General features: G+C 35.1%; 1 protein-coding gene across 4 annotated transcripts in view; it reads right to left on the bottom strand.

Moving 5' to 3' along the window:
* Positions 1-26,846, bottom strand: part of GRIK1 (glutamate ionotropic receptor kainate type subunit 1) — a 495,577-nt gene that overhangs the window by 19,157 nt on the left and 449,574 nt on the right. For all 4 annotated transcript variants that reach the window (XM_049785753.1, XM_049785754.1, XM_049785756.1 and 1 more), the window contains 4 exons: positions 24,275-24,393; positions 19,813-20,030; positions 5,259-5,484; positions 566-816 (listed from right to left, as the gene is read on the bottom strand). In XM_049785753.1, coding sequence (XP_049641710.1) covers positions 566-816; positions 5,259-5,484; positions 19,813-20,030; positions 24,275-24,393 — 814 coding nt within the window. The remainder of the gene's footprint in view (positions 1-565; positions 817-5,258; positions 5,485-19,812; positions 20,031-24,274; positions 24,394-26,846) is intronic.

The raw sequence follows: 26,846 nt of genomic DNA, 5'->3' as shown, positions 1-26,846 counted from the left end.
AATAGTTTCTAATATATTTTAGTATAATTTTATGTGGTTTGTTTTGTTTTGGCCAAGAGAACTGTTGACTTGTCTTTTCACAAATTATGCAATAGGGCAGAAAGTTCACTTTTAAGGCCTACATATTGCTTTAGAAAGTGTGCTCAGAATGCACATTGAAGAAACACTACCATTTCTTTCACAATTTTTTTTAAAACATCTTTTCCAATTTGGGATTTATTTTTCCTGTCTCTATCTAGGGTTTCTGTCTTAAGAGCAAATAACCATTCAAGAAAGTAACTGAGTTTGGAATTTCTGCACTGTCATTCAAATAGCATTAATTGGATTTAGTGTGTAAGGCACTTCCTTCTCATTAATAAATGATGGGGTATTGTGCCAGAAGCACTTGGCAAGGATTCAAGAGCTTTTTGCTCTAACTCAAGAATGGCTCTTCTGGGCATCAAATTCAATAGAGTGTTACAAAAAAAAAATGGGGGGCAAGCATCCTTAAACCCTTCCAACCCTTTAAACTTAAGACTGATAGCACAAAAGAAAAATTACCCTGTCCTAGAAAGAGATGACTCACCTGATCAATATCATTATTCTTCCGTGATTTGTATATAAATTCACCAATGGCTACAAAGACAGAAAGGACCAGTCCAGCAGCTAGTACAATGAAGATACCCCCAATATTTTCGACTCCCAGAGCACTGGCCTCTTTGCTGTCTTCCTCAGGGCAACCATTCCCCCGCCACCACTTCTCTTTCATCATATGAAGTTTTCCCTCTTCTTGTAATTGAAGAATAGCAATAGTGATTTTATCCCGGTAAGGAGAACCTGCAGAAAGATCATGTAGATATCAGCCATAAAACTTTGCAAGAAGATCTCAAGAAGGAATATTATCTTAGATGTAATTATTTGCTGACTGTTAGAAATCCCCAAGTATAAATTGACTGATAAAGAGCACAATAGTTCTATTCTAAAATATAAAGGTTCTGATTAAATGGATAGGTTAATAATTGAACTATGGAAATGAATTTCTGCATATATGGTCTGTTCTTTCTAAACAAGGAGGATCCAAGCAGGAAATGTTCACTCACTACTTCTGGTGAGTTACTCATTAATCGTTTTCCATTCGAGGAGAATTCGTAATTGTATTTTACTTTTTCTTGGGTTTTGGATATCTGATATTGTGACAATCTTGATCATTAATTTTATTTCTTTCATCTTCTTCATATGGTAGTAGCTCAAAAGTTTGCAATCATCTTTGCAATACAATTTGGTTGTGTGATTGTTTTCTAGCCCTTGGAAGCTTATGTGATGTGAAATTATGTTCAGTCCTGTACATAAATCCTTCAGCTGATCCTCTTTTCGTTTCCCTAGCTAAGTAGCATTTATGTTGACTTCTGGCTCTGTATTCAGGAATCACTCCTGGTGGACCTGGGGGACTGTAGGGATGCTGAGGGCTGAATTTGGGTTTGCTACATGCAAGGCAAGTACCTTACAAGCTGTACTATCACCATGGCCCCAAACTTCAGCAAATTTTAAAATATTATGTGGATTTTATTGGTGTAATTTCTGTTCTATCTTCTAGTAAATTCATTGAACTTTCAATTATATTAGGGCTAAAGAGCACTGACCACTATTTCGTTAAAACCATACATTTGCAATGACAGATCTTTATGTGAATCAGTAAAAATATGAAAGATGGTAAGAGACTTAATTTAATTTCCCTTGGACAATGATAAATATTAATATTTATTATACTCAGATAAAGAATAGGGCACTCTGGCTATACCTGTGTCAACTCTAAAGATACTTTTGGTGAACATACATCAGTGCAATAATTATAAAAGAAAAAATAAAACATCTTAGAGACAAAAATGAACTTAGAAATTATATAGTATAGTCCAGTCATTAACTCATTGAAAACATTTAGGATGCCAAATATATTATGAATGTAGTAGGTATTGCCAGATCCAAGAATTTAAGTTAACATTCTTTATAAAAATTTTTTACTAGTATTACTCACTTGCTAGATTATTCTTCCACCCACCTCTCTTTTTCCTTACTCCATTTGTACTTATTATTAATCTATTATATAGCTTAAATTAGAAAAGTCAATGGTGACCTAGGTCATTGTTTATTTTTCCTCCCTTCCACATCAACATCTTAAAGTCATTGCCAATACTCAAAATCTAGACTAAAAGAAGAACAAACTGTTTTGGAGTTAGAGTGAGGTTTTCCAACTAAGAATATGGAGCATTGTCCAGGAAAAAGGCTCTTGAAAGGCAAATTAAAAGACATTGGCCAGTGGCTTAAAAATGCCCAGAATAATGGCGCTATTAGCATACACATAGCATGTGGGCAATTAAGAGCTAGCAACGCTTTGCTTTATGTATGTGAAAGTGCTTTGAAAGGTGTGAGAATGCTTCTTCTGGCAGCAGTTTTAGCAGGAACCATCATAGTATACACAGTGGGCTTTCAATAACTGTTGACTGTCTCTCCTCTGCCTTTAGGCTGCACAATACAGTAAAACATTTAAGCCAGACAGTGATTGGATCTCAGTTTAAAGCTGGTCTCTCAGGAAGGTGATTTCCTGTCTCTTGGTAACCTGTTTAAGGCTTTCTCCTCAAGTTTTATTCTGAGTCCCCCAGGAGTTCCATTTTGAGAGATTCTATTCTAAAAATCTCTCAGAAGTGAAGTTTTCAATTTTATGCCATGACTGGATTGACTTGGCCAAAAAAGAATCTGGAGCCTTTAGGGAGTTGTTAGGGCTAGACCAGACTTGTGCAGAGAGAAATTTCTTTTACATCTGAATATATTTTTGTTTCAGTCTTGTTGTTGTCATTGCTTAAAAGGTCTGAATGACACTGGAAGTGATTTATTGCAAGTCATTGAAAAAAATATATGGATATCCACGGATCTTCCTGAATAGCAACTGATCTTTCTTAAAGAGTCAATTCATCATAGGAGAAACATCTCACAAATTTATCCAACAGCTGGATTCCCAATGGATGTATTCTCTCTGAGGTCTGCCATCTGTTCCAATTATTCCTTCATTGTTTTTGGTTTAAAAGCATGACAGGTTTATAACCATGATGAAAAATTCCTGGAGTGTATTTCTTTTTATCTAGGGGGGGGGGAACTCTTCCACTTTGCAACTTCTGTGTCAGAGTATGAATGAGGTTAGCCAAAAAAGTAGACTGCACAGATACATCCAAGTCTCTCTCTGCCACATTGTATAAAATACAAAGATATCAATGACTAGGCCAGACTCATTCATATAAATGCAGTCTTTTTCACCATATTGACTTTGGTTGGGAATCTTAATTGGAGTGTTAAAGCCTTATTCCTTTATTTTCCATTGAAAATATTATATTAAGGTGCAATTATCCCCAGGAGGAGTAAAACCTGGGTTCTTTTCTATTGTTATCACCAAACAGGAAGTTTGATGGCAAAGAACGCTATTGAAAGGTGGTGGAGAATGGGCTCTGATGTGGAGGACGGAACTCTGAAAGTGAAGTTAACTTTAAAATGTACTCAAAAAGTAGTTTGATTGAGAAACTACAGTTGTAAGAAGATGCAGGATATGCAAGTTCATCTTAAGTTCCCGATTTTCAAAAGATTTATGCAAAGGCACACGCTCCCAGATTCCTTGTTTGATGTATATAACTTTTTTTTTTGGGGGGGGCACACCCAGTGACGCTCAGAGGTTACTCCTGGCTATACTCTCAGAAATTGCCCCTGGCTTGATGGACCTTATGGAACGCCAGGGAATCGAACTGTGGTCCGTCCTAAGCTAGAGAGTGCAAGGCAGATGCCTTACTCCCTGTGCCACTGCTCCAGCCCCTGCTGTATATAATTTATTTAAATAAAATAAAATAAAATCAGCTCACTTAAATAGGAACGGAAATGAAGGATTATAGAAAAATAGCTCCTATCTAACTTATCTGCAGAGCAAATTTCGAAAATGGGAAGACAAAATATTGGTTAAGGAGATAAGACATTGCTTTTTAAATAAAAAGAGAAATTTTTTTAAAAATCTCTGTTTTTAAGAAGATCACTGAATATGCCAGACTTATTAAACTTAATTATAGGGGAGCATTCTGCCTAAAATATTACATATATACATATATATGCACATTTTTACTAATAATATTAGTATTTCTTCAGAAAATAAATGAAACCAAAAGGATCAGAAGAAACAGATTTCCCAGTTCAACCATTACATAGAAAATTTATCTAGAGAACATACATATTAAAATAGTGTTATTCCAAAGTATTTTTATATTAGATACTTATTCAAGGGTCATATTGATTGTGGATTTATGGAAGAGGGTGCAACTTTTCACTTTTTCTTATTAATCACATTTGTACTGCAAATAAGATTTCTGCTTATAAGACTAGCTCCATTATCAAAGTGATTGCCAATATTTCCCCTTTGAGATGCTTATCAGAAAATTACCAATAAATCGCTTGAGAAGACAGATTGCCACCAGATCAAAACATTACATAACAGAATTCTATGAGAGGAACATAGCATAGAGGGAGTATTCTATAGAGAGGAAATAAGTAACTGGCCCTTGAATATAGATAAAGTTTTACATCTTGGATAAACAAGAGGATTTTGTTTATTGAGCTATGCATCTGTAAGGCAATCATATTTGTAGGGATCACACGGGTACAAATTAAAGAAATAGAAATATTGGAGGCTTTGGATAGTTATCATTAATTGAATCTAGTATTTTACCCCAGCAAATTGTAGTTTAATCTTTATCCTTTTTTTTGGGCCGATATAGTTTTGCTTTCCAATCTGTTAACATGAATTATGAGCCCCATAACTTTAGTGTTATATCTATGTCTATAGATATAAAACACACATAAACTGATTGTATTATATTTTAATATAATTTATGGTAGACAAACCACATAAGCAATATGAATAGTAAAGAAAATGATATGAAAAGGATTAATTAGGACGGCATTGTGAAAAGATAATGCTGGAGAAAATAATACATCTTTATATTCTAACAGATAAATTGTTACAGAACTTGAAAGCACTAGTTAATGAATGTTGATTAGTTTTATCACCTGCTGACCTTTAATTAGCTCACAAGCCTGATCAATTGTAGATTGAGTAGTAGATATTGTAGTAGATATTTCCCTTGATGACTATGTCACTCTTTAAGTCCCTTGTTGACTAAGTCATGCAGAGCATCTATTCTAGGTGATTGGAATTACCCAACCCACACTTGGATAATGCCTGTCCCTCTTACCGATAGGTGTTCCCACTCCATAACCTTTGGAGTCAATGAGGCCCCCGATTTGAGTGAGGTTGCAGTTTCTCTGGGTCACATACTCAATGCTGGTGGATTCCATGAGTAGGGCATAATCAGTAGTGAGTACTCGTTGAATTGCTTCTTCATTGTTTTGAACCAGGACAATCTGGTCCCTGCTGCTCATGAAAGCCCACATCTTCTCATAGGTAGATATTTTTGATTTCTACAGGAAAAGAAAGCACAACCACTAGAAGAAGACTAAGAAAACCACCACTGCTAAAACAAACAAACAAATCTCTATTGTGTAAAAAAAAAAAATCTAAGAAAGATTCTTCCTCTGAAGGCAGAAAACTAAAATAGATTATTTTGTGATGACTTCATAAGGTAGTTGGCAAGGGCAAATTTTATGCCAGAAAAAGACTGCAGGCACTGAGGGTACTATTAAAAAAAAAAAGATCTTGTCTTATTAATGTAAGACATAGGCCCAAGGTCTTTTTGCTAATTTGACTTAGGGAAAAAAGAAAATTGGTCTCTATGATAACATTTGTCTAATGAACTGTATTCATAACATCAACGTCCATCGAGCCAAGACTTAGTAGCTCCCTCTAAGACTCTACTACACCATTTTTCAGTTTTTGAAAATCACAGGCCTATGTCAATGCTTTAGGACAAGTAAGTTTCAATATCCCATTCAGCATCCTTTGCTAGAGTGGACCTGGGAAAAATTATATACTTTTCTTGCTTTAATTAGGAGGAAACTGCCATTAACTCATATTTTCTAAAAATGTAGACTAGTGATGTTTTTGAATTAAAATTCAGATCATACTGTATTTGAATTTCTTTTCACACATCCATTTTATTTTTCATTGCTATTGTATTTGACAAAAACATCACTGATTATTTCTTTTAAACCCCATATCTCTTAGGCCAAGTGAATTCCTTTTCGAATGACCCCAATATTTACTGTGCCAGGGCAGGAGGGAAAAAACAAAAATACAAAAAAGCACAAAACCTTGGTTATTATCCTTATATTTTTTACCTCCATTTATTATTGTTATTATTATTTTTATTTACCTATCTATTTTGGTCGATTTCTCTGTTTGGGAGTGAGTATTGAAATTGTCCCCAATCATACTTATATTTTCTCTTCCTTTCTTTTCTTTCGTTATGTGCTATGCCATGTTTCTCATTTCAAGACCATGGCATGTTTTTTTGTTTGTTTGTTTTTGTTTGTTTTTTGTTTGTTTTGCTTTTTTTTTGTTTGTTTGCCTGTTTTTTTTGTGGTGCTTATCGATATAGCTCGAGCCCTCACTGGATATTTGACACTTCTTTTGGTACTGGTGGAGTGTTTCACCGTCTTTTTCTCCATCTCTCAAATCGATGATGAGAGCCTCTAGAAGGATTCCGCCCAGTTTCGGTGTATTAGACCCTTACCCCAGTTTATTACTTTTCTCTTTTTCAAACAAAACCACGCAACTTGAACTAGCTAGTCCTGCCTCCAGTTAGAGGGAGAACTAAGGGAGGCATCAAGACCAAACAGGTGCAAGACTACTAAGTTGTGGGTTAGATACAGAGGGGACCACATATTCTAGCCGACCTGGGGTGAGGGAAGAGGAAATGGGAGGTAGGACAGAAACGGAGGTGTAGGGAGGACAATTTGGTGATGGGAATCCCCCCTGATTTTATGTAAATATGTACCTAAAATATTATTGTCAACACTATGTAAACCACTATGATCAAAATAAAAATTAAAAAAAATATATAAATGTAAAAAAAAAAGTGATTTCTGAGGGATGAAGAATTAAAGAGGGAGGGGTGCCCAATGGTCTATGGTGACAAACTATTGTGATGACAGTTATGGTGTGATAATATATATGTTTTTATTAGCTTTGATTTTGGGGCCTCAATTGTCTATGTTTAGGGTTACTCCTGGCTCTGTAATCAGGAATCAATTCAGGCAATGCTTGGGAAATCCTATGAGATTTCAGATATTGAATCCAGGTGGCCATGCCCAAGGCAATGTCCTAACCATTGTACTATCTTTTCAGTCCTATACTTTAAAGTTGTACTCCTATAATGCATGCAGAGTGTAAAACAAATGTTTTCTCAATAAAAATATATTCAGTAGATAATCTAAAATTTATGTATTTTTTTCTTATTCATATTTTTGATGAGTTTAACAATAAGGTAAATATTGATATATATATTACATAATCAAATGTTTTATTATTGTTCTTTGCTAAAATAAACCACCTGTTTTCCTATTGTTTAACTGTAAGTTTGCTCTTCTTTGGAATCATGATCTATAATTAGGCATATTATATTTTATTCTGGGATTTTTTTGTATTGTTTTTATTTTTTCTGAATTTCTCTTTGCATTATATTTTGAGGTTGAAAGACATTATGGGATTTTCTAATAGTTGTGAGTCAACTCCAGCTCTCATGCATATATCTAGTACAGGCTCACATTACACAGCTTTCTTGGCAGGCATGGGTTATGTCATTTCAGAAATGCAGAACGGCTTAAAACATGATTTGGGACCATAAATTTGATACCTGAGGAATCAACTCTAGTGTGGTTATTCATGCTCAAGTGTTCCTGGGGGCTCACTCAATTCCTAAGCCTATTTAAGACCCAGGTTAATGCTGTAGGCTTTATGAATTAGGGGAGGACAGATGGCTTTATTTTGGATTGTTAAGCATTTGAAGAGCCCCTTGAGAAAGGTCTTGTGAGACAAACAGCAATTCAATAAACAGTATTTGATAGATACTGGTATTTTCTGAAAGTCGTTCTATCATGATTAGGCCCCTGTGAATTACTCCTCAACCCCAGAGAGATCTAAAACTTGGAGCTCATGTCTTTATGACAAAGATTTGCTTTGTGGTCAGGGTCAATGCTCCATTTTTTGGTATGATTTTAGCTCCTACGAGTCAGATAATACTAAATTTATAATAAAGTGCTACTCTTAGAAGTGCAAGGAGGTCAGTCTGTCTTTCAGCAATAAACTCACTGTTGGAAAAATTATTCCTTCATAGGGAAACTACCTTAAGGGAAAACAATTTTCTTATGTGTATGAAATTTAAAATTGTTAGAAGCATTAGAAAATGACACATTCAAACTGCTGCTTTCACAGAGGAGACATTTGGGTATGAAGATTGGGAAACTTCAAGAAAGCCACAAAATTAGAATCTGTATTGACAATGGATGCCACAGAGCCTCTAGCATCTAATTCAGTGCTCTTTCACCAAACTGATTTGGGGAGGTGAATTTACAGTCAGCCAAAAATTCTTCTGAGAATGATTATAATCTTATATAATTAGTGATGGGTCACAGATTTCATATGATTCCAAGAAGGTGTTTTCTATTTGGTCTCATGTTAATATAAATAAGAAATCGACCTTCATGTAAAAAGTTGCATGAAACTTTTTTGAATAATATCCTTTCTCTTCCTGAAAATATTAGATGATTCTTGAACTCCCTGAGATCTGGGAGGAGAAATATAGCTGGATGAAACACTTTAAGTCACATAAAATACATAAATTTCCTTGTAAGAAAATGATTATGTGGTAGAAAACTTGATTGAGTTCAACAGACAGTAAGCATTCTGTGTCATCTTGGACTCCCTTCTGCTATTCTTATTTCAGCTTAATATAGGGAAACATGGAAGGAAAGAGGAGAGCACCTTTGTGTCTTAATTTAAAGTTCTCAGTCATTATTTAGAGAGTTTGCTATTGTGGAGCACTATTGTTTTCATCTTTAGAATTATAAACTGTTTGAGAAGCTTAGAGTTCATAAACTGGAGCCAGAGTACAGTGGGAAGGGTGCTTTCTCTGCATGCAACTGACCTGGGTTTAATCCCTGGCATCCCATATGGTCTTCCATGCTATGGCAGAAATAATCCCTATATACAGAGCCTGGAATCAGTTCTAGACACAGCTAGGTGTGGTCCAAAACCAACCAACCAACCAACCAACCAACTAATCAACCAAACATAAAACCCACTATCACCACCACCAACAACAAAAAACCAACACACTTTAACATGTGGATAATAAGAAATCACCTTTGAACTCTTAGAAACACTTATACAGTGCAAATACCTTTGGGTGTAGTTGATTTTTCACACTGAAAAGAGAACTTTACATTTAGAATTGTTTCATTCAGCCACGTGGTTCCCTTTTCTAGATCAGTCCCTTTATACAATTTATGTGGGACCCAGCTTTGAAGACAGTCAAGTGAAACTCAGACCATCATTTGGGTTGGCAATTAGTTAGTTCCTATTTAATGTCTTTTCTTACTTGAATTGTATCTACTACTACGACATACTCAGTAATGGTTATTTTGTGTTAATTTTGAAATTACACCTTGGAGACTAGTGACTTTAGATTTATTTAGAGTTATTCTTGTTTAGGTTTCAGGCATAGTGTCCCCTCAGCACGTGTCCATTTTCTCCCAGAAATGCCCCAAATTTCTCTTCAAACCACCAGCCTCCCTCTATGACAGAAACTTTAAAAAAATAAATTTGGGGGCCAGAGCTATAGCACAGTGGGAGTGCATTTGCCTTGCCAACCATTTTTGATCCCCAGTATCTTATGATGCCCCAAGTCTGCCAGGAGTGATTTTTTTATGCAGAGCCAGGTGTTTTCCTTTAGTGCTGCTTTATACAGCCCCAAACCCAATAAGATAAAATAAAATAAAATAAAAAATAAAATAAAAATAAATTCTAGGGTCAGAGCTAGAGTATAGCAGGTAGGGTATTTGCCTAGTATGCAATAGAAATAGCTTCAATTCCTGGCATCCCATATTGTTCATAAATCCTCAGGAATAATTCTTGAGTATACAGTTAGGGTTGAGTTCTGAGCACCTCTAGACGTGACAACCTCCCCCAAATAATAATATTAATGAAACAGAATATGTAAAATAAAGAAATACTGTGGTTTACAGATTTATTCATTTTAAAAACATTTTCATTTTAAAATTTAGATATCTTTTGCTCTTGTTTGGTTTGGTTTGGGGGTTACACCAGGTGGTGCCCAGGGACTAGTCCTGGCTTGATGCTTGGAGATCTATTAGCAGAACTAGTGGTTTGGTGTTAGGGATTGAATCTGGGCCTCCTGCATGCAAAGCTTGTGCTCCAGACCACTGAGCTAAGTTTCTGGACTCTGAAGACACAAATTTAAAGACACAAATTTAATAACCTAAACAATTAGGAATATAATTAATTAAAATGATTATAAATATTAAAGTATCAGGCAAAGAGAGTGATAGTTTGAATATTTTTGCATTTCTAAGTCTCCTACGGTTTTAGCTTGCTATATAATCTAATATATATATATACATATATATCAAAAGCAGTGATTTCTTCTCATTTCACTGAATATGGCAAAGGTTAATTAGAATATTTTAAAGTACTCAGAGCTTAACAAAAGTTGCTAAACCTTAAAAAGCTTCATTTATTTAATCTAAAATCATTCAGTTAAAAAAATTCTGGAGATGCACCAGGTTGAGATAAATTTATTTTATCTATTTAAACCTGATTACATGGTTAATCTGATGCTGATGAAACATTGTTGGTAAAGAATAAGCTTTTTAAAAAATCTGAAATCTTTTATAAAAGAGGACTACTATATTACCATTTCATAATCATCATTTATTTCTCCTTTCCCCCCTATCATGCATAAAAGCAAAGCCCTTGCTGGGAAATAGTTTTCAATGTATATGTGTGCAGTTAAAAACTCCTTATTGAAAAGAGTAATAATAACCAGCACATGCAGTGTTTATGGCCTGCCAAGCACTATCCTAAGCACTTTGCATATATTAGTTCCTGCACTCCTCACAATGATGATATGGGAAAGATTCTTGTTATTTCTCTTGTATTTATTATAACTATTTTTATTATGACTCTTTTATAGACATGGAAACAGAGTACAGCATTAACAAATGAAGCAGAGATGTGATCTCATCTGCCAGTGTTCTTTTACTTCCACATATTTTTTCTCTTCGGTCTTAAGCAACGTTTAAAGGAATTGAGGACCATTTCTAGAGATGCTCAACTAACCTTGCTGGATGTTTCAAGCTAGTGATAAGGCATCAGAAGCCATCGGCACCTTTGTGACAGTGCAGGAGAGGAAGATATTCTATGCTGGGTTCAAAGTTGGATGATTGTCATTTGCAGAAATGCATTCCAGGCAAGGTCCCTGGCCTCAGGGTATCTTTTCTTAGCTATCAGGGATTAATAATTTTAGTACACAAGATCTTATGACTGCATTAACAGTATTGATAATTTATCTAAAGGAAAGCACTAGCTGTAACATAGAAGCTATTATCTTTTATAACCAGCACTGTTGCAGAACTCAGGTGGCCATACTGTGCTGAATATACTTGGCCAACTGAACTGTGAGAGATCACAGGGGCTCCTCAGAGGCCTCCAAAATTATGCGTGGGAATGCTTGTGAGGCCATGTAGTGTCTGGGATAGAACCCTGGTCTGACTCATGAAAGTCCTGGGCTTTCAATCCTATGCTATCTCCCCTGACTAGCTTACATTTGTTTATAACAAAAATCAGTCAACATTTTTTAGAAGTACACTAGTCAGACTCTGAAAGAAAATGTGGCTTTTGCTTATATTATTTCTTTTAATAATATTTTGTATTCCATTTTATTCTATAGTTTTCAGTTGGTTGCAAGGTGTCTATCATAGAAATCAAAATATGTATAAATTTTGAATGGAATATATTAAGATTGACATGGTAATCTATTTAATAGTCATGCCCTCTAGTATTTTATTTTTATTTTAAACCATTATTAATTATATTATTTCTCCAATCTGGATGTAGAAATTCTATAGCAAAGTTGTATAATTCTATTAGTCAATGGGATGAATAACTGGTTTTGCTTCAGATATATTGGTTTGACTGTAAGAAATAGCTTTTAAATAGAGGACTGTGTTTATATGTGTGTTTGACATATATCTAAACTGAACTGCATTCAATATACACACACAAACTGGGAATAAATTATTGATACTTAGTCTGTGATCTTGTAAAAAGTAATCATACTATCTATATGGAGCAAATTAATATATTATAAGCTCTAAAAGTTTCTTTTACTTTAAGTAAATTGTGATTTAAGAAAAACCTTAAAAATGAACTAAAGACATGAAATTGCTTTTCCATGTAGAAATAGAAATTTCTGAAATAAATACACCAAAATTGAATAAATGCCTTAAACAATTTCAACAATACTTTATAAAAAAGTAACATTTCATTAAATAGTAAGCTTGATAAAGTCTTTGAGCATGAATTAATTGTTAAAAATTGCTTTGAAAGAAGACCAGGACAAAGCATTTATAATATAGTGAGAAGCTCTTCACTCTAAAAGCATATATACGACGATTACTTCAGTTGATTATGCTCTTACCTTGAATTGATAGAAAGTTATGACATTTGCAGAATCTCAAAGGTTTTAAAAATTCATGTGTTCCCTTTAAAAAAAATCCCTCAGTGGGATTTCAATACCTTTGCTAAAACATTTTTCATGTTTTCTTCCTGTCTAGAGTTAAAGATTGGTCTATTTTGGGCAATTCAGCAAGCTTTGAAAAAGGTTAGCTTTAATTGACCTCATAGATTTCTTCTCAAACAAATATATTTTTAACCAACAGGGACTTAACATTTTGGACAGTGATGGTAAAATTAACTGGGGCTTCTGAACAAGAGTTAATAGCTTTGTGTGGAGAGAACCCTTCTATACAAGAACGTTCAAGAAATGTTTTGCATCTTTGCTTTCTTATATCACTATTTCTTTTTTTTTTTTTTTTTTTTTTTTGGTTTTTGGGCCACACCCAGCGGTGCTCAGGGGTTACTCCTGGCTGTCTGCTCAGAAATAGCTCCTGGCAGGCATGGGGGACCATATGGGACACGGGGACTCAAACCAACCACCTTCTGTCCTGGATCGGCTGCTTGCAAGGCAAACGCCACTGTGCTATCCCTCTGGGCCCCTTTTATCACTATTTCTACCTGAATCCTGCCTGCCCATTGAGGCTCACTGCTTCAGTTGCATTGGAATAGTGCTTAGCAACTTTCCTAAAATGTCTTTTGGGTTGATGATAGTACCTAATCCACCAAGGAGATTATAAAGGTTAGAGAGTCCCTTATTCCTACAGCTGATCCTAAGTCCTTAGACCATGAAAGCCAGAAATGACAAGTCTGTTATGATTTTTTAAGTCCTTTTTTATCCAAGTCATTTTAGACTGAATCATGATCTATTCTAATCTGTGTAATCCTCAGGCTTGAGTCTGAGAGTCTAGTGATTTGTTACAAGGCCAGCCTCTACTGCAAAGCACCTTTTTACATGAGAATTTTCTAACCATTCTGGCCCACAAGTAATATTGGAACAAATGTACATTGATATGAACTAGGTCAAATTGCTCTACTTTGTGTCTTACATTAATTCTAAGGGTATCCTATCATCTGTTATCTACCTACCACAGGAAAAGGGATTTTCTGCAAGTACAAAGCATGTGCTCAGGAATGGTTACCAAGGACTATGCTGTCGTCTGTCCCAGTCTCAAAGTTTTGGAGAATGTGGGAAGACACTCCCTCAGAATCTCTCAGTATAGTGGAAGGAAGTGCCTTTTCCAGAAGTCACAGAAAGTAAGATATGTAACCATAGTCCAATCTAGACTTTTATAGACCCAGAGGAACTAAAATAGTAGAACTAATAGTTTGGACAATAGTAAATATTAAATATTAATTGTGTTTGTGGTGATATTAATAATTCCTTTTTATTATTTACAGTTTGTCTAGTAATAGTGTAAGCACCTTACCATTATGAAGTTTAAACCTTGAGATATATTCCGAGCTAGTATCCTCAATTTACATGCAGGGAACTTATGTCACAGAGAATTTAAATAACTTGCCATGTCCTATAGCACTAAGAAGTCATCAGTAAAGCCAAAATTAGAATCCAGACTGTTTTATTTGTCAAACCTGAAATCAAAGCACTTTACACTAAGTTGTTATTTATATCCGAGCAGTAGTTGTGCTTTCAGTGAAGACTGTCTGGATTGTTGAACAATAATTTATAACCAGTTTATTTAGATGATGGTTTGTAAAAGGCTTTGAGATAATCATTTTCAAATGGTCCTTAGACTTTTTAAATTTAAAATTATTCTAAAAATGTATCTTGTTAAACTGTCACTGTAAGATCTAAGTTTGTACTATTTCATTAGTACTACTTCATTCATTTTGAAGATTAGTAAATAGAACTTAGAACGAGAAGAAAATGGATTTTTGGGTGTAGATCTCTATGTATTATGAAAGATGGAAAAAACTGGTGTCTTAGAGGTGCATAGTAAAAGAAAAAATTGGAGTTGAATGCTGTTGTTAATTTTTTTAGAATATAAAAGAAGAAATGGGCATTGCAGGCATTAGAGAAATTACATCCAGTTTATCTCTGCAATTTGGCAAGACACTGACCAGTTTTATTACTCTAAGATGCTGGCATTGGTTTCAGGGTGTTGGGAAGGCTTGAAAATGTCACTTTCACACTTAAAAATTTTTTAGTTAAAAATGTATTTAATCCATAAAATTATAATGTTATTCATGCCTTTAAAACATTTGCAAACCCATAAAATTTAGCAGCACAGACCCAGGAAAACAATCTAGTTGATATTATCTTATTTGTTAGCATTAGATTGAGTACATAACGATAAAGCATAATCTTAAAAATCCTCTTAAAAATTCTCTCAAATTAAGTCTCTTGCAATTCTGAAGGCTCTTAAAATACACTGACTTCTACAAATGTATCTATTGATTAATTGCAAACCGAACATAGGGGAATAAATGGTCCCCTACTAGTTTAAGAATGCCTTAAATATTTTCTTCAACAGTACCAGAGAGTGATTTACAATATCCTGTATCTTTTTAAGCTTGTCTTATTAATTGACTTAAGGGTTATTGTTATATGTTATATATTGTTATCAAACAGGTATTATGCTATTCACAGAGCTAAAGAATCTGTACTACCCATATTTAATAAGTATCATTAGTGAAATCATCTTTGCCATAAACCTGAGAACTGTCCTTCTTTCCTAGACAGCATCAGGGAGAATCTCAAGGTGTCCAGCTAAGCTTTTGTGAACATATGGAGAATTGGATTTATGACCTCAGCCTCGGTCTCTGTGTAAATATGGTCTCTGGTGATCAATGAGACTGTTCCAAACACAATGGACTCCATGAGCAAGCACTGCATCAGATTTCTTTGCCTCAGATAACTTGCTCCTTGACACAGTGCCTGCCTAATAATAGCAGTTTATTCCCCCAGCCTTACCTGAATTCAGATAGTGACTAGTGCCACCTCACTTGAACTCTTTAAATAGCTTTTATTTTCCACATTAAAATCCAAATACCCAAATTTGAAATCTTAGGTCATGCTTTCTGCAAAAGCAAAGAAATTGGGGCAACAAAATTTGTGGATCTTGAGTCACATATTTTAGGAAAAAAATTATGCTAAAAATGCCCCTTAAATGATATGGTCTTTGGTTAGGAGAGAATAAACAGAGATGGAGGGGATGAATGATTTCTGATCACATAGCCATAAGTAGCCTTAAACACAACCAAGTGTAGTTTATAAAATGAGAAAATGAGAGAGAGAGAGGAGAGAGAGAGAGAGAGAGAGAGAGAGAGAGAGGAGAAATGGGGAAGGATGGATTACAGAATTAGTTTACATAATGTACTTAGTGTAGTTCATAAAATTATATATGTATATATACATATGTATACATAGGGAGAGAAATGTATTATAGAATTAGTTAAAATAATGTAGAGCCAGGCCAGGAAGGATGAAGTATTGGTGATTCATGTGAAGACTACCTATCTCTAGTGTTAAAAAGCTGGAACATTTCCATCCATTGTGGAATTAGAATTAGCCAGTTTAGAGAATTCTGGCAACATGTTTTTTTCAAGAGAAAAACTAAGTCAGATAAAGTCCTTGCTCTCATATTGCAAATAAGTTCCTTCTTGATAAACACAATTGCTGGCTATCCACTAGTAAATTGAAGAACTTGGCAACACTGACTGAACTTGGTAACATAACACTGACTTTTGTTAAAATCTTGAAAATTTGGTGGTATTTAGGAAGTGAAGTGTTTGAGTTAGGAGAGTGGAGTCTTTATGAATGGGATTCAGGCTGCTCTGAGATCTGTCCCTTTCCAAGGTGAGGATACAATGACTATTGTGGGGGAGAGTGTGTGACTTTCCTTTGTTTGTGATTTTTTTGGGAACACACCAGTACAAAACAGATAATTCATACATTTACAAAGACTTTTTCATTTAATAAAGGGAAAATCTGTCTCTATCCTGTATTTGCAATGTGCATCTACTAAAATAAGTTTCCTTGTTTTATTGTCCATTTCCTGAAATGTTAAAAACTTTTTTATACTATTGTTGAAAGAGGTCAGTCATCTCTGGAATATTTTCCAGACATACCCAATTCCACTTTGCTAAGTGTCCCTCTGTCCTCCATGTCTTACCGTGACTTTTCTGGTTTCTGACAAGTATTGTGATGAATCACTAGCTTGGGGTAACTTGCCTCTCTTCACACTATTGATTTCAGGAGAATCCAAGCTCTCAGAAGCTTGGAAAGCCATTTATTGAATGTCATTTAGCCTTAAAACAATACTTATCTAGGGAAGAAACAGTCACCACAATTTATACATTCTTTACCTCAACATTTCTCTGAAAAGAAAGAGAATGTTTAAATCCTAGCTTTTAATATTACTCTTAATCTTAAAATAGTGTTTATTTATTTACTGTCAGCTGCCAAAACAAATGTCCTATATATGTGTATATATATTATATCCTATATATTATACTATAATACATAAACTATTTTGAAGAGTCCTTACTGTTATTCAAAGGAGTTCACTTTTTCATACCTTTTCTATTTTTTAAAATCATCTTTTCACAAGCAAAACAGTCCAGTCAATGTTAGGGTGCTGAATTCATTTTGGTAATCTGAGTGTGAATTTTACCAAAAACCTTTTTCTTTTAAATTTATTTTAATTTTTTGTGGGTCATACCTAGAATTTTAGGGACCATTTCTTATTCTGTGTTTTGTGGTCTCTAATGACAATGTTTGAAGCATTATGTGGTACCAGGGGGGTCTCTGGCATGCAAAGCATGTGCTCATCAAGTTATATCTCTGCCTCCCCTAATTTTTTTTGTTTTGTTTTTGGGCCACACCCGGTGAATCTCAAGGTTACTCCTGGTTATGAACTCAGAAATCGCTCCTGGCTTGGAGGACCACATTGGATGCCGGGGATTGAACCAGGTTCGTTCTGGTTTAGTTTGCAAGGCAAATGCCCTATCACTGTGCCACCGCTCCAGTTCCTGGCCCCCTAATTTTTTTTTTTTTGTGGTGTTTGAATCATGCTTGACACTGCTCTGTGTTTACTTTATTCATTTTTTGCCTTTTTGGACCACAACTATCGATGCTCAGGGTTAACTCTAGACTCCATGCAGGAATTATTCCTGGTGGGTGGTGTTTAGATGACCATATGGGATGCTGGGGATTGAACCTAGATTGGCAACATATAGGCCATGTGTACATGTAGGCAAGTACCCTACCCATTGTACTATCACTCTGGACCTGAATTTTCTCTTTTTGGGGTGGGGGCACACTCAGTGGTGCTCAGGAGTTACTCTTGGCAGGCTCAGGGGACCACATGGGATGCTGGGGATCGAATCTTTGTCCATCCTTGGTCAACCCCATTGCAAGGCAAATGCCCTACCTCTATGCTATTGCTCCGCCCTAAATTTACTCTTGATCTGTGCTCAGTATTCATTTCTGGTGGTCCTTAGGGAACCATGTGTGATGTTGGGGACGGAACCAGAGTCAGCCACATGCTGACCTTACCCCCAAAACTTTTAAAAGTTTATTTTGAACACAGTGCTATTTTTATTTCTATCGTAGGCACCACAATGACCTCTTGAAAGATTGTAGCCCATTTCTTTCATGGACCAATAATGTGTCTTTATATATAGATAGTTTAGATTCTGAAGGTTCTGATCATGTTGTAGTTGATCACAAAGTAATGTGATTGCTCAGGTATTCAGTCTCTCTGAAATTATTAATTTTTATTGTTTCCCCAATGAGAGCTATATAATGTTTTTTAATTGTTTAATTTAGTATTGTGAAGTCACAAAGTTATTCATGAATGGGTTTCAGGCATACATAATGTTTCAACACCAATACATTCACCAGTGTAAGCTTCCCTTTTCCAAAACTGCAGTCCCCCAACTACCATTTGCCTCTTCCTTGTCTGCTTCTACAAGAGGTCCTTTTAACAATAAGTAAAACATAAGTAAGTTTTTGCACTGTGGTTTATAGTACTGTTGCTAATAGAGTTTCATACATAACACTTCATGACCATTCAACACTACCTTCTTCTTTGGTTGAATGCTTCCTTCTACCATAGATGCTGGCCCTTCCCTGTCCTATCCCCCAGCCCCCACAAGTGGCATTTTTTTCTCCTGAATACTAGTTTTGTTTCCATTATCTTTGGGAATTTATTATTCCACCATTATATCCACTTTATATCCTGCATATATAGTTTTGAAATTTTGTATTGAAATTTGATTTCAGGAAAAATTCAGTTTCCCTTCTCTAGGTAATTTTAAAAGACAGGAATGAGTCCTCCCCACCCAGAACTACTAAGTTTGCTCTCTGACTGAAAAGAAAACAGTGATATATGATTGAAGCTTTTGATATGTGCATTTATGTATATTAAATCTGGAATAAAGTTGAAAATGTCTATTTGAGGACCATAGGAGTTCTCTGAAATGGAATCATTGCACATTAAATTTGACTTTAAAAAGATCTTTGGACAAAAAAAGATCTTGGGACTAAAGTCAGAAGGAGAGAGATAGACACAGAATAGTTTCACTCATCTATGGGTTTTAAGAAAAAACAAAGGACATTATTGTAATAATGCCCAGAGACAACAGAGATGAGAGCCGGAAGGACTGGCTCTTGTTGTGAAGCTCACAACATAGACTGGTGAGTTTAGTTAGAGAGATGACTACACTATCATGACAATGTTAATGAGTGAGAGAAGTAGAATGGCTGTCTCAAATATAGGCAGGAGGTGCGGAAGGAAGAAAATGAGGGGCATTGGTGATGGGAAGGTTGCACTGGCAAAGAAGGGTTTTCTTTTATGACTGAAACCTAACTACAATCATGTATGTAATCATGGTGCTTAAATAAAGAAAAAATAAAATAAAACATATATCCTGGGACTGGAGCAAAAGTAGTTTAGCTTGCTTCTCACCAATCTAGCTTCCATCCTATAGATGGTTTTCCAAGCTCACCAGGACTGATTCCTTAGGACAAAGCCAGAAGTAAGCACTGAGCACATCACTTTGTGTGGCATAAACAAAACAACAACCTTAAATTCCTAATTTTTGAAAAAAAAAAAAAAACCCTATATTTTTATTACCTTATTGCTTCCCTCTAAATTCACCATTTAAAGAATTCTTTGTCAAGTTCTTACCTTAAAGAAGGTCATTGTAGATCCATCTCTGACTGCTCCATATTCTATCTTGGTTTGCTTTGCCAGGTCATCAGCTGAATCTATGGGGGATTCCATTCTCTCTACTGTCAAGAAGGCAGCAAGATTGGCAGTGTAGGATGAAATGATGATTAGGGTGAAAAACCACCATATCCCTCCAACTATTCTGGTTGAGAGAGCTTTTGGCATCAGCTCTGATCCTGTGATGGTATCATGAGAGTAAAAGTGTTAAACAGAGTTTGGGGAAAGGAAAGATTTTAGATTCAATGCTAGACTAGGGAAATAACACACTTTTGTGGCATAAAAATTGTAAACCCACCTTTTGTGTATAGATGAAATAGATTCATTTTTTTAGACAATGAAGCTAATCTAAGTTTATCCCCACACTAGCTTAAAATGTACATTATGAAAGTTTTTTGGTAATAATGATTTTCATCCTGAGATATTGTTCATGTACAATTAGTTTCATTGACAATGAAGCTAATGTAAGTTTATCCCCACACTAGCTTAAAATGTACATTATGAAAGTTTGATGGTAATAATAATTTTCACCCTGATATATTGTTCATGTACAGCTAGTTTCATTGATACTATTTATTTTATATTTTTACGTATTTAAAGATTAATCCAAGGGTTCAAGTCTTTTAATACTAATACTTTCTGTGAGAGATAAATGTCCCTAGTTGTTGTACAACTATGGAAAAATCATGAAATACTAACTTATTTTTATTTAATATGGAAGAACATGAAACATTTGAAAGAGTAACAAATGACTTATTAAATAAATTTTACCAAAACATTTGAATTTTATTTTTTTTTAATTTTTAAACTTGATTGATTAATTGATTAATTAGCTGTTGCGCCTCAGCCAGGGATTACTCCTGGCTCTGAACTCAGAAATGCTCCCCGGCAGGCTGGGGGACCATATAGGATGCTGGGGAATTGAATCGGGTTGCTCCCAGGTCAGCTGCATGAAAGGCAAATGCCCTACTGCTGTGCTATCTCACTGGCCCGCAACATTTGCATTTTAAAAACCAAAGAAAATAGGATATAGTTCTACTTGAGAGTACATGAATCACTTTACTCTTATTTGTTAAAGTTAGAATTGTATTTTTCTAATTTAAATTCTTATTTGATTAAAATAATATAGTCATGAAAATCGATTATTTTTATCTTCACAAAAAGAACTATTTCCAGTTTGTATTTCAAAGCTTTTTTCAGATTAAAATATTAATAGTTGCTAAATGATAACATATTTTAGATGTCATCAGATAATTCATGAGTATTATAAATGATAATATAGGGGCATTTAACATGTTTACAAAGAAAATCTTTTAAAGAAAAGAGCATTGGTTAATTATACTTACTCAAATGATAAACATCTGCGAAAATTGTCTAATTCAACAATTTTAGTCAAACTGAATAATGGATATCTATAATTCCAGCACTAGAATTTAAAGGAGCTTACTTAATTTGTGTAGATAGAGTTCCTTAAAATGGGGTGATTGGTGGGATGGACTTTGGATAATGTACTTGGCTGATATTTTACCATTGGTTATACAGATAGAATTTTCTCCATGAGTATAGAAAATTTTGTGTTAAAAGTGGAAGATACCCTATGTCTAAAAAAAATCAAAGAGTTATGTATAGGAGGGGAAATATCTGCTATGAAGAATTTGTTTATTATTCAGAACAAGTTTTTTGAAGTTTGATAGTTAATGATTTAAGATGGCAAGGGAAATTGGAGTTTACTCATCTACAAGTGAGTTTGTGCTGAGGTTTATAAACAGACATACATAATTCTCATCAAATCAAAGCAGATCAGGTTCATTATAAGCAGATCAGGGTTGGCAGAGTTTCTGGATTTTGAATTAATAGCTCTATTTCCTAATGGTATTAGGTATTTTATATTTTGGTATCTTGTAATGAGCTAAGTGGTTTTGTCTCAAGTTTGTATTATTCTATGTTGTTTGTTTACTTGAATTTAGGTATGTAATGTTACACAGATTTATAATAGTTTCCATTAAATTGTCTCCAAGGATTTAGTGGAATAGTTTGTTGCTGTTTTTTAGTCTTGTAGTTTAATGGAATTTATATGCCTGCGGGTATGTGTGTGTGTGTTTAATGCCCAAGGTTGCTTCATATTTTTATACTTAATTGATCTAACAGCCTGGCAGCAGTGAGATTTTAGTTTAGAACTGTTAGTTGGTTATTAAAATACCATTTATTTTATTAAAATAACCATGGAAAAGAAATACAGGTAATAAACCCATTTTTTAGGTTATATAGATTTTCTGCTGTACTTATCTTTAAGTATTTGGCTGCATTTATAGGAAAGTAGGATTTAAATGTATTATTTGCATTATGTGGCAGTAAAGCTGGAATAATGGATGGATAACTAACTGCTGACATAAAATACAAAAATACATGTTTGTACTTTTGGATAATTTTAATTGAGAAATTAAAAAATACTAGTACAACCCCACTAGTTTAGCATTTTCAACCTTTGATAGAGGTTATAATTTAGATTTCTCAGCACTCTGTCCTATTGTTAGACAATTTTATGCATTTTATTTTTTCTCCCTAGTAATTAACTGACATGTTTAGAAATGGTTTCCTATCAGAGATGATTTGTCTAAGTCTCAAACTGTAGACATATGGAGTTATGAAAACAATCAAAGTAGAGTGAAACATCATTAGAAAAGGTTTGGGTGAGAGACCATACTTGCTGTAGTCTCTTTTGTGCCTTTTTGGCAGACATGACAGCCAATCCTGATCCAGACTTTGCTCACGCTCTGTAGAAAAGAGAAAGTCTGATCATCACGTTAAAAAAGAACTCAGACAAAATGGTTTCCAGTTGCCTACAGTGAAAAGCTTCTGCTTGAGAGAGGGCAAGCAATTCTTTATGAATTACAGAGATTAACTACTCAATCCAGTGCCACATGCCAAAGACAGATGCAGTAACAGTCACCAGTACCACTGATTTGTACATGGAGATGTTAGTTTCACCTGATAAATGCTTTGAAATTCTTGAAAAACAAGCAGAGTCTGGTTGGGGCTGACTGTCATGTATCCAAGGTAGTGATAACTAGCAGACACTGCATCCCACAGTTTGCTGTGGATGATGGTAAACTCCAAATAGGGAGAGTATGAGGAAGTCATTTGCAGGGTGAGTCCATTCAGGTCATTTAAGACAGTCATAGCTATATGTTCCTGCTCAGATCTGCTGTGTGTTCTAAGAAACTAAACTGACATATTCCTATTCTAATGCAAGGGCAACAAGAGGGACAGGAGTATCTCACTCTGATCTGTGCTTATAAAGCACCAATAGATGTACATTTTTTCAATATTTGTTTTCTTCAGGAATAATAATGTATTCAGCTCTAATTTCATTAAATAATTATGGCAAATGTGGTGCTTCTGAACATCTATTTGGCAGTACTACATAAATTATGCTTTAGCTGCATGACGAGAAGATTTGCTCATTTTCATCAATTACTTGTTATTTTTTCCTTTACATGTTAAGACCCTTATTTTGTTCCCCTCAAATTTCTAGGCAGACTATAAATATTCTAAGTAGAATATCCTCTTATTTGGGCTTGGATTTATGGAAGCACCTCATGAGGAGCCTTAAAGTTTACCACCAAGTAACAAACATGTTTAATCTAGATCCCTGTTATACTTCCCGTTGCCAATTTATTTCTGAGCTTATTGTCAAATGAGCCAATATTCCAAACACAGTAACATCTGTGACTTATGATAGCCTGAAGTGAATGCATTTCATCTTGAGAAATGTTTTTTAGACCATACAACAGGAATCAAAGCTGAGAAAAATCCTCACAAAGGATGCATTTTTTTCCCTAAGGTTAACTAGATTCATGACTCCTCCTCTTAAAATTCCAATCCTCTGCATCATAGAAAAAATATAAAATGTATTACATTTCTGTGTCTAAATTTTATTTCTCCAATTCCTATGGTTTACTGTTCCTATGGTTACAAATCGAGAGAGATTGTAAAAATTAACTGGAAGCTAAACTGAATCCCTGTGGGGTTTGTCAAGAGTGGATGTCCATTCTAGTCACTGTCAGCTATTGGAAGAATCTAAAGTAACTTAATTTTTGGACTAAGATTCCATTCTCCAGTCCTCTGACTTGGGAAGCAATGGTTGAAAGAGGATATCTTTGCATAAGTGTAACTCATTTCTCAGTCATTTTATCCTTTACTTCCTTTTAGCAAAATCATATTGACTCCTTTAACAAAGTCTTATTTAAGATCTATAGCACAGGGGTGTTTGATATTTATTAGTCTTGTCTAGGAAGTCACATTTTGGGTGTTTGAACTTCTTAGATGTCTTTTGGCTTTCGGGTGGAGTTTACCAACATGAAAAAAAAATCTGTCAGCAGACTATGGGATGCATGTGACCCAAAGTGAGCAACCAGTATACCTTGCTGCATGAGCGCTCCAACTCCAAACCAGAAACTATTTAGCAAAGTAAAATTGTTTTCCACCACATCTGAGTCAGGGTTGCACGGGTGGGGGTTATACCACTCGTAGGGTGTAAACCTGTGATAGTTAACAGAAACAGTTGGCAAAGATCAGAAAATGAATTTCACCCATAAAACCTGCTAGACACTCAATACTATCAGGTTAATGCCAGCCTTACGTTGGTACATGATAACCCACTTGCAGTACCATGTTCGTCCCATTAGCATCCTTCTGTCTACTTGAATGTATTGTTAACATACTAAATAGTTGTTCACTCTTGATATATCCAGATCTCACCTGATTTCAAATGCTAGAACATAGGAATTAGAAGCATTAATGATAAAGTGGGGGGAGGGCTGCTAAATTCTGTGAGTTTCCTAAATTTGGTGGTGATAACAGTAGAAATGCCCAAGTGGATTGCCGTGACCAAGACCTGCCATGCATTCATTTTCAGTCAGTAGATGTGATAGCAACACGCTACATACTCTGTGTTCAGGAGTTGAGTTTTAGGAGCTTGTCGCTAATATTTCTTGCTGTCAAAAGTGATGCACTCAACCCCCCCACATTGTATTTAATGGTACCAAGGAATAAAAGAGGGAGGGCATGGGTAGGGGTTGATTCTTGGAACGGATCTGTAGCAATGCATCAAACTCTGCCTTTTCCCTCCCTCCTTTACCTCTTACTTGAAAGCACAATCACAAAATGTTCTCTCTGGATTTTTTGTTCTCCAAGATAGAAGCTCAGCTACCGGAGAAGCCTTATCCAAAAGTATATTTTGTAACAACCTCAACATGACTGTACCTAACAAAACATGATTTGTATTAGCTCTGTACAAAAGTATTGGTGCCCTTGATTTTTTTTTTACACATTTATCTTTTTACAACTCCAAGGAACTAAGCACATGATCTGATAACTGTAAAATTGCTTTCGTTTGGGAATGATAATAAATGATTTCTAGGGGACGTGTACCTGTGGCAAAATATGGTTTTCTATAAGTGGTCAGTTTCATTAAAAGGCTTTTTACTTTTGTACATAGTTTGCCAAACTTTTGCCTCTTGCGATTAATAATTTGCTTTGTAAAAAAATACTGACATTCAATAAACAGTTACAAACTACCCAGTAAAAACAAACAAACAAACAAACAAACAAAAAACCCCCCCAAAAACCCCTGCTAGACAAAAATGCTTATAACCAAGCAATTAAAGATGAAATAATTAAAACCAAAACTAAAATCACCACCTTCATATATTTGTAGATTTGCTGGGTAAGAATCATATAGCACATCCAATGATTGAAAAGACCCTATTTGTAAACTTACAACTTTGGCAGATAAAGAACTAAGGATCCTGCAGAGAGTACACTGACCAGACCCGCCCCTGAAAACCTCATTGATTAGTTTGAACTAGATGCCTCAGATTTATGTAGACAAAATAGTTCTGATATTTCATTTCTTTCCAACAAGATGTATCTCACATGAAGAAAGTCTTGCTCAACCCAGTGTTTACCCCACTGAAGAATGATGACAGTGATAGTTGTAATATGTATCAAGTACAAGATTGTACTGCTAGATTCTCTGGGAACACCAAGAGAAGGGGTGCATCAAAAGGCAAATTTCTCAAAAAAAAAAGTATTGTAGACTTAGGACTTTTACATTGAATCCAAAGATCTGCAAAGCTGAAACACTCAGTGAATAGCACTATAAAAGGTCTGGATGTAGGATGTACTTAATGTCCTTAGAATAAAAAGTAAAAATACATGCTCCTCCAATGAAGAGGTAAAATTGAAGCTTCAAACATTTTGGCCTGAGCATGGCAGTTCAATAGGTTTAACTCCACGATATGCTTTGCTGAATAGTTTTAGGTAGTTAATTTGGTTCTTGGCTTATTTGAAATTAAATTGCTTCCAGAACTATGACTTTAGTTATTTGATCACCAACTCTAATTAAGTAAATTGAAGTAGCACAAGTCCTTTTTGGCCTCAGTTTCCTGGTTTGTAAGTGCATTGGGACTTGACATATCACTAGAATATATTAGGTTAAAAATCTAGGAAAAACTGAATAGATTTTTTTCTCTACTTTCTAAATATCTGCCTAGTTTGCATAACCCAGAAGAAACCCCTGCTCTTTGGTTATTTTCTGAGGACTGTCTTGCCAAGAAGCACTTAGTTTTCCAAAGAGACATTAGCAGATGCTCTGCAAAGTGATTTGGAAATGATTTAAAATGCAGTAGCTCTTAACTCAGGAAGCTTTGCCATTTGCCACAAAGTCCTTTTCGTGAAAGCAGGAATGTTAGGGTGATGTTAAAACATCATAAAGCTGAGGAGAACATACGGAATGCTCTCTAGCCAGAAGGTCTCAGCAGTAAACAATAGCAGGTTGCTGACATACTGGGAAGAAGTGGGATTAAGGTGAATATATTATCTAAAGCCCAAAGCAGGGCGCATTGTGAATCATGCAAAAGGAACTGGGCCGACAGCTCCTTTTAATGAAAAACCATCCTTTAAGCCCCTGGACACCTTCTCGAAAGTTTACA

This window comes from Suncus etruscus, chromosome 13, assembly GCF_024139225.1.
Source record: "Suncus etruscus isolate mSunEtr1 chromosome 13, mSunEtr1.pri.cur, whole genome shotgun sequence".
NCBI classification, from domain to species: domain Eukaryota; kingdom Metazoa; phylum Chordata; class Mammalia; order Eulipotyphla; family Soricidae; genus Suncus; species Suncus etruscus.
The sequence above is the reverse complement of the archived record's forward strand: the minus strand, read 5'-3'. Positions and strand labels throughout refer to the sequence as shown.